We start from the raw sequence: 11,325 nt of genomic DNA, 5'->3' as shown, positions 1-11,325 counted from the left end.
TATGTATTTAGCACAGAGCTTAGGCCTCATGACGATATCGGTCAGACGGCATCCTTTCGGAAATGGGACTACCCAACTGGCTGTGGGTGGTCCTGCCATAGAAATTAGGATACGACTGCCATCAAGGCGGTTGCAATATGTATCTTTTGTATTGCGGCGTGTGCTGCAGGCTGCGACACATGCCACAGTACAGAGGATACACTCTGTACATATCCTTGCACTATGTGGCAGGCACCATGTGGTGTCTGTCACATAGTGCAGGGACAGGGCCCATGTCGGAGGGCCAAGGTAGAATGTCCCTTTCCGCCTGCCTTTTCATGGCGGGCGGAAAGGGACATTGTAATCCCTACGGTAGTGCCTCAGCAGGCACCACCACAGTTGTAGGTATACAAGTCCCTCCAACGGGCTCCTTGAGCCTGTCATATCCGTGGCAGTTTGGGTCCGATGGCGGTGGGACCGCCACTGACGGGGTGACGGTGGCGGTCCCACCGCCATTATAATGAGGCCCTTCGTTTTTGGGAAAACATTTTTTACAACTTGGCAATAATTTCTGAAATAATGGGAGAAATTCCATTCTGACTGTTTTTATCTGCTCCAGTATTTACTTTATTTCATTTCTATGCCAGAAACGTTTTATGGACAATGGAGAAAAAAAACACACAGTTCATCACTACCATGTAGTCTAGCAATTCTTTATTTTGTGAAACTTTCACAGTGCTGATGGTCGTCGACACAAAGCCTTTCCTGATTCTGAATCCTGGCATACTAATAAAAGGTAACAGTCAAGTATGTGTGGAAATGTAACTTAAAGCAAGGTTGTGACAATACTGCACAAGTCTTGACAGAATTAACCCTCTGGAACCCAACTCGGTGGCCCATGTGGTTATTATTTTGTTGCAAACTTACTGTCCTTAACCGCCGTAATTAACTTTCATTGGGTCCTGAAATTCCTCTTGTACCGACCCTCATAGCACACTGCATTTGTATAGAGCTTCCTACCCCACTGCAAGGCTCAAAGCACATTATCAGACAGGAAGCAACGTACAGTATGGGGATTGAGAGAGTCGGGTTTAGTCTTTCTTTGTGAAACAAACATCGCAGATCGCCAACATTATGACATTTTAGAATGGCAGTAAAGCTTAATAAATTCCATTGGCACAATTACCTTTTTTTCAGAATACGAATTTTGTTTCCTTAAGGTGAAACCTCTTCCCCTTTCAAGGCTAGGAAAGTGATAGCCTTAACTGCCTGGAAAGCCACTTCTCTCGGTTTTTCAAAGAATAAAGGGTCTGATGTGTCTAAGGGTTTTACTAATATGGCCCAAATTTATGACGCCTTTGTGTTGTCCGTGAAAGGCAATGCAAAGGCTTCAATAATATTTACAAAGCCAAGCAAGACCTGATTTGGTTGCCTTGCGTTGCTTTATAAAGAAATGTTTCGCAAGGCAGCGGCTTGCGCTGCATTACGTTACATTTCAACTTGAGAGGCGTCCATGGGAGTTCCCGTGCATCCGCCCATGGATTGTGGCACATTCCCGGATTTACAAAAGACTTGTACACCTGAGACTGTGTCAAAATACTATGCCTTCCCAAGTGAGGTGCAACAAGGAGAAATATCTGTATCCCCTCGTGATTTCCTCTTTCTACATGTGCTGCATTCCACAGTACACACAGAAAGAGGAAAATGCCTCCACTGCTTTTTAGTCAGGAAGATGTCCCTTCTTGTGCAAAAACAATCCTGCTTTAGCACAGACATCCTTGCCCATGGTGCAATGGTGCCTGCATAGACACTAGGCCTTAAACAGGGCGCCAGCACAAGGAGAGAGCAGTAATGCTTCATATCCATATAAATATGGAGTATTTCTGTTCTCTCCCTTTCATGCAACGCAGCGCACCAACTTTGCTTGCTGACCTACTTTGCGTGAAAGTTTAGTAAATGTGCCCCTGTATGTCTATGGGGAAATATATTGATATATAAGGGCTGGAATAGTATAGTGGCCCACCATGAAACATCAAAATTTACTTCCCCCCTAACATTTAAGGTTGGGGGAAATCGACCAAATCGATGGAGTTTACATTTTCATAGGTACATAACAGTAAAATGATACAAGTACGCTATCTGATCCAGAAAATGAAATGTACGATCGCATACAGCTATTTTGTACTCAGCCACTTCGGCGTGCATAATGTACAAAGGTATACGGCCACCATAACAGTGAGAATGCCCCAATAAGCCCTTGTGATCCTCATAATTCAGTAGTTGTAATTAACAAACAACTGGAATTTAGTAACACAACTGTAACGGCATGAGTCAGAGTGCGCCTATTAATGATTACAACTGTGAGGTGGAAAAGAAGAGGCACATTAAGGTCCTAAGGAACAAGGTTATGACTTTTTGAGCAGAATGTTCTTCCATTGAAAGGTGAATTATCATTTCTATGAGTCTAGCTAGAAACAATGTTCCTCTCTTTCCTCTCTACACACATCCCGACAAATTTCTGCCACCCAGATATGTCAATAACTGCTTAAGTGTGCTAGAATATACTCCTGATATGGGGCAATTGTAGGATACAGCACCAGATGCATGCCAACAATGATTTGATCAATTACTTTAGTTTCTTTTGAAATAAAAAAAACGAATTACAGGAATATGGAGACTAAGCTTCACTTGCAAGGGATGAAGTCTGGAAACAAAATTTAGAGGAGATTCCCTGAGAACATCCAGCAAAAAGCTCCAATCCCTGATAGGTTTTCCATCAATAGTTCTCCTTCTGAAGGACTTTTAGAAGGCATGTTTGGTTGTATCAGTGCACCACATGTGAGTTTCTATCACTGCGTAAGCCACGGATTGTTGTCGACAGGGGACAATCCTGTGGCTAAGGGTGCGCTTATGCCTCAGAAGTACATCTCCTTTAAACTGGCCCCTCTAACCCATTGCACAGTTCAAATAAGGATTGAACCCCTGTTCCCAAACCTTCTAATTTCTGAAGGCCATTATGTACCCCAAGAGAAGGGGAGAGCACCAGAAAGCAGAGTCAAGCCAAAGAGAAAGAGGACAGTCTTTCAAAGCGAATTCTTACTGTTGGCACACCAATTTAGATATTGGAGAATCTGGAGAGCCACGCCTCTAATTTATTTGAAACTTAATCCGACACAAATCATAAGGCTTGAGTGGGGTGCTGTGGATGGAGATTAGAAGTCTAACAGCTTTGATTCAGATAGCTGATCATAAATACATTCAGTATTGGTGGTATGTCCCAAGGCACGGCCACGCTGTCGACTGCAGTGACTAGAGAGTCTTATGGAGGATGGAGTTATGATGCATCTCTGCTCCACTCTCTTTGGTTCCATTGCACCTAGAGTACACCGCAAGGCCAGTCACTCGCCAGGCTGAGGGGCAACACTGGCAATGGAGGGGATGATCTGAGTGTAGATGTCAATGCCCTTCAGGAAGATCTGTTCATTCAAATACTCGTTGTGGTCGTGCAGCAATATGGGTGTTCTATTCATGGGTGAGAAGCCAATTGCAGGGACACCCACCTACAACACAAACAATACAAATAGTATCAGGTTTTTCCTAACACATATCTGATTTGCATTTATTTATACAGGTACATACATGTGTATTTGTGAAATATATATGCATACATATATATACATACATACACACAAAAAACAGAAATAAAACAGGAGAAAAAGAAAAATGTTGACTACCTGTAAACAACACTATGCAACACATTTTGATGCAAACTGACAAGCTGTGCACAATTCTCCCAGAATGTCTTACCCTTCACCAGTCGGTCATCCAGATAGGGCCATTAGCTGTAGGCCTGGCACCACAATTCCATCATAAATACAGGAAGTCATTCTGTGAAGATTCTTGGAGCTTACTCGATGAAAGCGTGGTGAAGAGATAAAGGTGGTAAACCCTTTAAGTGATGCAGGTGCCAGAGATATAAATTTGTAGCTTGACTACAGTAAAGATTAGGTTTATCTATATATATTCATAGAAACTCAGATACTTAGCTAAAACGATCAGGCATTGAGTAGACACTTGCAATCGTATTTTTTCTGCGTTTGACAATGTTAGCATCTAATAAGGATGTGTTTGCTATGCTAATATAATCCATAATTGTGTTTTAAATGGTGTTGAGTATACTGTTTAGTTATCATAAGTATACTAAGTCTGGAAACCAGTGAATGCTGTATGTGCAAGATCACCATATGTATGGCTTTTCACATTTCTTTAACTGGAAGGGGAAAATCCAATGTTATTGTTGAATATTAGTGATGGCTGAGGGGCGTCTATAAGTGGACTGTGTACAGTTCTGTGCTAGTGAAACTCAAAAGTAAAGCACCAATGCTTCTGTGTAGCCGAATACTTCCAATTAGGGCACTGGATTTAGTTTGGTATTGAAAACACGGGTTCCAAGCTGTTCAGACCCCACCAGCTGAATGAATAAATGAACACATCTGGTAAAAGTCCATAGGATAAAACGAGCTTGTATGGGCGCAAGATCATTTAGCTATCTGGCAGCGAAGAGCTGGAATGAATTACCCATGTTCCCCCGGAAGGAACCTTTAGAGAAGATCTTCTGTAAGAAGCTGAAAACATGGCTGTTCTCACAATAGATAAATAACTACCTATGAACTGAATAGCAATACTTTTTCTGAGAAATATCAGTGGTAATCAACAACGCGGGGACACCCGCTGGTGTAACCAGGCGTTCTGTAAATCTACATAAACTAAACTAAACTTAAAGAGGGAATGGGTTTAATTCGAGGTGGTCCTATTTAATGAGAAATAGTGGATATAATATAAAATTCGAATAAGAAATGGCATGGCCGACCACCAGGGGCCAAATCATCTAACACAGTCTAACGTGGCCACCTTAGTGATTAGCACCTTGTATTAGGCATAAACTAGTTTTTAGCTGGAAAAGAAAACGCTATCGAAGGGCCCGATTGGGATTTAAACCAAAGAATAAAATCACACAGGAAAATCATAAAAAGATAACATCTTCTGCAAGCTTTTCTATGAGAGAGGTGGGAGCATCAGGGACTTTGTAAATGATCAAAGGTAGATTAAACAGGATGTTTTCAAGGCCATTTTACAGCCCACAACCTCTGAATACATATTGGATTCCATTTAATTACCTGCAGTAATCTTTAAGTGCTCTTTATAGAAGAGTACAATTTCGATCCCCTAGTCCATTTACTCTCTCTTGATGTATCATGTCAAAGCTGATGGGTATCAGTCGCGGACGCTGCAGGTAAGAGCGGTGCAGCCAGGTGAGGGGGGAATTCGAGAGACGACCACGAGGGAAAATTAAATAAATAATTCATTCATTTTCCCTCGTAGTAGCGGTGGTGCCTTACCTGGCACCACCGCCCATGCTCATACCTGCAGCGGCCGCAGCTGGTGGTTATGGCACTAACAATGTCTGAACTGGAAGATTCATTCATCCAGGTCTCAGTCAACACACTGAAAAACACTTAAATTTGTTAAGTAACAAAAAAAAACACTTCTTTGTGTTTGGAAAGATGAATGCAATATTAAGAAAAACAGTCCTCAGGCCAGGTGGAAGGACCTGACCACAACATTTAGCATTGAGTTGGTACACATGCTAATTTTTTTAATAAACACAGTGTCACCTCTTGATTGATACCTAATGCACATAGTTTGTATTCTACTCTACAGCAAGTCACACCAGGAACAATATTTACTTCCATCAACTAAGTAGATTCATAGTGGAGTTGGCAGGGGTGTCACACCAGTCAGCTTGGAGTCCGAGTTGACAGGCGCAAACAACCTTGCTTTTGTAACGCCAGCCATGCGCCTGCTGCACCCGTACACACATCGGCCCTTTTTAAGTGAAGGAGTTGCTAGTCCTTGCACGTGCTCAGATTAAGTGCTTGCGAGCTGTACCGCCAACCCCCAAATTGGCTACCACAAAAAAGGAAAGTACACAGGGGTGTGTAACAATAAAACTCTTGCCAATCAAAGTACATACAAAGGAAAAGAAAGTTTGAGCCTCTTACCAAGACTGAGGCACTAACATTTTTTTTTTTTTTTACTTGAGCAGTGCTACTGCACCCTTAAACAGAAAGCAGTCCCCATCACCCACCCACACCAATTAACCAGCATTATCCAGCAAGAATATAGTAGTTAACCCTTCGTAATCACAGCAAGAATTAGGAAACAGCGCCACAGACATGTCAAGGGGAAACATTTATAACCTTCCCTTATAAAGAGGTGAGGTGAAAGAAACAGTGGGTGCAAGGAGAAATTGTCATTAAGGTCATCAAATTGATGGCCTTCTAGTCTGCGAGTAGGTCTTCGGTATGTCATGGCTCAGTAAATAACTAAACAATAATAATATAATGATGCAAAGTAGAATAGAAAGGGTTAGGGATGTGTGATTAAAAATATAGTATATCTCTTGTTCACCCTACCATTTTTAATTGCTGAAATATTTGTTAGTGAGAAAGAACTACCATCATGCTATTTGTACAACAGCAGCACATAAATCGGGATTCTGGAATTTGTTTAAAAGCAATTATAACTGAGAAAATTCCACCAATGTGAAAAATTCGCTTTACAATTAAAACTGGAAGATACCGAATTAAGCGGTACCTGCGCTGCTTTGACACAGAGGGCACCAAATAAATTAAGTGCAATTCTGATGACAGTTATAGATATTTGTTGCTAAGAAGTTACTGCTCAACATGCTTCTCTCCTTCTGGCATGCTGTTGCAGGGTTCATGGCCTCCAAAAATAGATGGAGTGTGGTGCATATTCTCTCTTATGTGTACCTCAGCAAGCTGTTCTCCACAATCACCAAATATCCGGTAGGCGAAAGTTGGCATTTAAACAGAGGACGGACCAGCATTTGCCATTGTACTGCTAAAGCCTGAGGTATGGTGCAAGAGCAGTGGGCATTACCAACAGAAAGACTTCTGAATGGTATTTGATGCATGGTGAGGCCTTTGCTGATAAACGGTGGGCCACATGATCATGCAGAATTGTATGCAGAGACCGTGTTTAATTTGTGTGATAATTTGAAGAAGAATTCTTCCACGTGTGTGCTGAATAAATGTGAATTGAGAGTACCACAGTACCTGTGTAGCTCTCTATGTCTCCACCGTCACCGGAGATGGACCATAAAGCCAGTGGACAAACTATATAAAACACTCAAAGGTGATGACAGGAATTCTTGCAATGTGTCTAACCACTGGGAATTGCCGGATAGCATCCAAACCCATTGTTCTTTTACTCACCATGCCACCGCAGTTAGAACCGAGCCATTTGCAAATCAGTCTTGACCCTGTTCCAACAGGAACAGTCCCTCCCAAACTGACAGGCCAGGTCATCTTTGAACCCGAACACAAGTAACCCAAGAGTGATTCTGTCCTGATTAGGGCTCAACAGTCAAATATAGCTTGGTTCCAAGGATGCTGGTGAGCAAGGAACCCAGTCGGGGCATACCCTTGGCATGTAGGACTTACATCAAATACATAAAAGGTGATGGGAAGAGTGCTTGCAATTTGTCTAACCAATGGCAATCGCTTTGGCTACCATCCTACCACATTGTTCTTTTGCTCACCACGCCACATCAGTTTGGATCTAGCCATATGCAAATCAGTCTTGGATCGGATCCAACAGGAACTCTCCAGCCCAAAATACCAGGCCAGGTCCTACCTTAACCAGAAAACAACAACCCCGAAACCAGTTTCACCCGGATTAAGGCTCACCAGTCGGGTGTAGGTAAAAATCAGTTGTCACTTTTGGTATGAATTGTGGATAACTCTACAGTGTAACGAAGGTTCCCTGATAGCAAATACCTGAATTTCACTAACTCTTCGTGCAATGCCTTTCTCAGTGTTGAATAAAATGTGATTGACATATAAGAGGGCTGTTTTAGTCCCGCCATGTTACCATCAATGAAGGCGTTTGCCGAAACGCGTTAACGTGGTTACCGTGAGTCCGTAAAATAAATGCTTTGGACTCGCCCCAGAGAGTGTTTTCTTTGTGTACAGGGATTGATACAGAGGTTGGAGCAGCGAAAAGCACCCGCACGGGTGTGCACGAAGGAGGTGGAACTAGAAGCAGAGATATATATATATATATATATATATATATATATATATATATATCACCAAAACCTCCTCCTGGAAAGGGCAGAGGCCACGCAGGGGAATCTTGGAAGCACTTTAATTAAAACAACGGCAAATGCATTTCAGTATATATACACTGACGAAGGCGTACCGCCGAAACGCGTCTGTTCTCTTGATCTTGTGCGAAATAAATCCGACTTGGATTTGAAACCCTCCCGCGAGTCGTTCTTCTTGGTAACTTGCATATATATATATATATATATATATATATATATATATATATATATATATATATATATATATATATATATATATATATATTTCCAAGCCAAATGCCATAAAGCAGCGAGAGGGCACACAACAGCATTCTGGCCATCTGGCATTATGATGCAACCTGTCTTCCTGCTCCAACATTTATCATCATGCCTACGCGTTTCAAAGCCAACAGGCCCCTTCTTCATGGGCTGCCAAAAACATCACATTGAGGCTCACATTATTATTTCCGACTTTATTTGTTTCCGTTTCAGCCCACAGAGGGTGTGTGCTCGGTGCAATCTCCATTGATGCTTGCTGGGATACAGAGTCCTTAATGCGAGCGTGACTCTTTACTTTGGTAAGTTCAATGTGTGTTTTCACTTTGAGGCTAATTTAATTTCCTTTAGTAGGATTCGGTGCATTTCGTCAAGTTCAATTAGCATAAAGAACGCTGTGCTGTGCCAGTGTCAATAAGTTTGAAACTGCAGCCTCTTCCAACTGGCGAAGTACTCACTCCCAGGTGGCGATGGTGCTCCTCTCCACGACCAGGTTGCCGTGTTAAAATTTTCCAAACCAAATGCCCTAAAGCAGCGAGAGGGCACACAACAGCATTCTGCATTAAATTAGCCTCAAAGTGAAAACACACATTGAACTTACCAAAGCTGGTTATGATGCTGTGTTGCCTCTCTGATTAAAAGGACTTCAAACTTACCGGGTGTGGCAATCTCTTTTGGAGGCAACTCGTTATATATATATATATATATATATATATATATATATATATATAATTCAAGTGCAGATTAGCCTGCAATGTGGAATGAAGGTGAGCAGCGCGCTGCAGAACGACGCTGCTTGGAACTCGTTTTTCATCACTACAAAGCGGGGCAGATGGCTAAAGGGACAGTTTCACCTTTCCACTTGGAGAAAACTTTTAAAGGCGAAAATTGGGACAGAAAGCCTCCCCCACAAGAGGAACAATTAATGAAAGCACTACAATAACCAGGGAGCTTTGCACAGAAGCCCCACCCACTGAGGTAACAATTTTAAAAGTGCAAAACGAAAAAGAGTGCATTCAATTCCCCTGCCTGAGCCACTGAAGAAAGGGTGTCAGTATCCTGAAACGCGTCTGGCAATGATAAAGAACTGATGTGAACTTTACCTTTCAGTCTGTCTGCTGTTAAGTAATGGAAAATAATAAAATCGAGTGAATGGAATTCTTGTGGCTTGTCTTCAATGGGGCTAATCTGCACATGACTTGATATATATATATATATATATATATATATATATATAGGCAGCGTGAACAAGGGCACCTTTGCCCCAAACGCGTCGCTGGTTCTGTGGATTAAACAAACAACATCTTGCTGACTTTGTTGGTCCGTTCCTCATTCTTGCTGGCGTGGAAGCGGTGTCTGCGAGCGCAGAGCGTGCTGAGGAGGAGCCTTGTTTTATATATATATATATATATATATATATATATATATATATATATATATATATATGATGGACGGAGTGTTTGAGCGAATCAAACACTCACCCCCAGTCAACTGATCTGGGTTTAATCCATCACCATTCTTTACCTCGCTCAGCCACCCCAGTTCAGACATGGCCATATGCAAATCAGTCTGACCCTGTGCCTCATAGGAACAGTCCAGCCCGAACTGCCAAACCATGTCTTCCCTGGACCGGAAACAAGTATCCTGGGACCGGTTTCGGATTCATAATCCTCATAAGCCAGGCTATCTTGAATCCAGTGGCCAAGTGAGCAAGGGACTCACGTCTGAGCATACCCTGCCAATTTAGGGCGAACAAAGCGATACAAATATACATACATACAGATTTAAGATTAATAGATACAATAGAATATGGGACAATAAAATATTCTTTTAAGTAGAATTTTGGTATGAGTTTGGTGGAGTAGCAATATAAGACATTTTAGTTACCTTAAAGAACAATCAATATAGATGGAGTGTTTGATGAGTACAGGTTTTGTGCACTGAGGAACCTATTAGGGCATAGCATCAATGATATATGTTTTGATGCAATTAGTGCTGTTTAAGAAATGCTTATATCTAAGCTAATACGACATGTTTAATATATCTAAAAAGCAAGGTTATGTGCTATATATTTGGTCTTTTCTCAGAATCAAATACAGTATCTCTAAACGTGTTATGGAACCTTGTGTAACTGGACTTGGAGACTTTTTTTTTAAAAAAAAAGTAATTTGCAAGAATTTAACCTGAAACAAGTAACAAATTGCATGAATGGGTCAAGAATAGTGAGATGATAGAATCATATAAGGGTGAAAATGGCCTAATTCTTTTTCATGTTTGTATTTACTGAGATAAAGAAAATATCTATAGGATGAGTTGTATGTATGCTTAAATGCTACATGACAATAAGGATAATGGAACTGGTATGCAGTAGGAACAGATTTACACAGTCTACATGTTAGCACCCTATTTCTCCCTCTTTGCCTTGATTACGGCCTTAGACGCATTAATGATATAGCTGGGTTAAGACCACTTCTGTATTGGCGGAGCCTTTGGGTAACTCCAGAGCTCACCCCTTTTCTTACGGCCTTAGAGGATGCATTGGGGCAGCCCGGAGCCTATAAGATTGTATGGCTTTGGACAATGAAAGATCAGCAGGGTCAGATTGGGGTCAAGAATTTGTGGTTTTCCCCTGCCGATGTTGGTTTGGTTTCTAGAACGAAAAGAGTTAAAAAGGTGCCTATTGGTGTTATATTGACAACTTAACGTTGTATTCTCTTAGGGCTGGCTCTCTTACGTATTCCTTCCTAGAGTTTAAAGAAGATTATTGCTCAGAAGCTTATCTGGATGAGATTGAACCTCTCCATGCTAAGACTTTATATATTAAATTCCGCTTGGAGATTTAGTCCATTTGCACTTTCATTGCTAAATAGAATGGTCACACTAGCAATAGCAACAGG

The 11,325-nt window shown here is 41.5% G+C and overlaps 1 protein-coding gene across 1 annotated transcript in view; it reads right to left on the bottom strand.

The window, feature by feature from the left end:
* Nucleotides 1–678: 678 nt before the first annotated feature.
* Nucleotides 679–11,325, bottom strand: part of ACY1 (aminoacylase 1) — a 170,758-nt gene continuing 160,111 nt past the window's right edge. The window contains exon 15 of the mRNA XM_086938731.1: nt 679–3,539. Within this exon, the coding sequence (XP_086794857.1) occupies nt 3,378–3,539 (162 nt within the window). The 3' untranslated portion in view covers nt 679–3,377. The remainder of the gene's footprint in view (nt 3,540–11,325) is intronic.

The sequence above is a fragment of the Lissotriton vulgaris genome, chromosome 9, assembly GCF_964263255.1.
Source record: "Lissotriton vulgaris chromosome 9, aLisVul1.2, whole genome shotgun sequence".
Taxonomy (NCBI): Eukaryota; Metazoa; Chordata; class Amphibia; order Caudata; family Salamandridae; genus Lissotriton; species Lissotriton vulgaris.
Note: the sequence above shows the minus strand (reverse complement) of the source record. Positions and strands in the feature narration are given on the sequence as shown.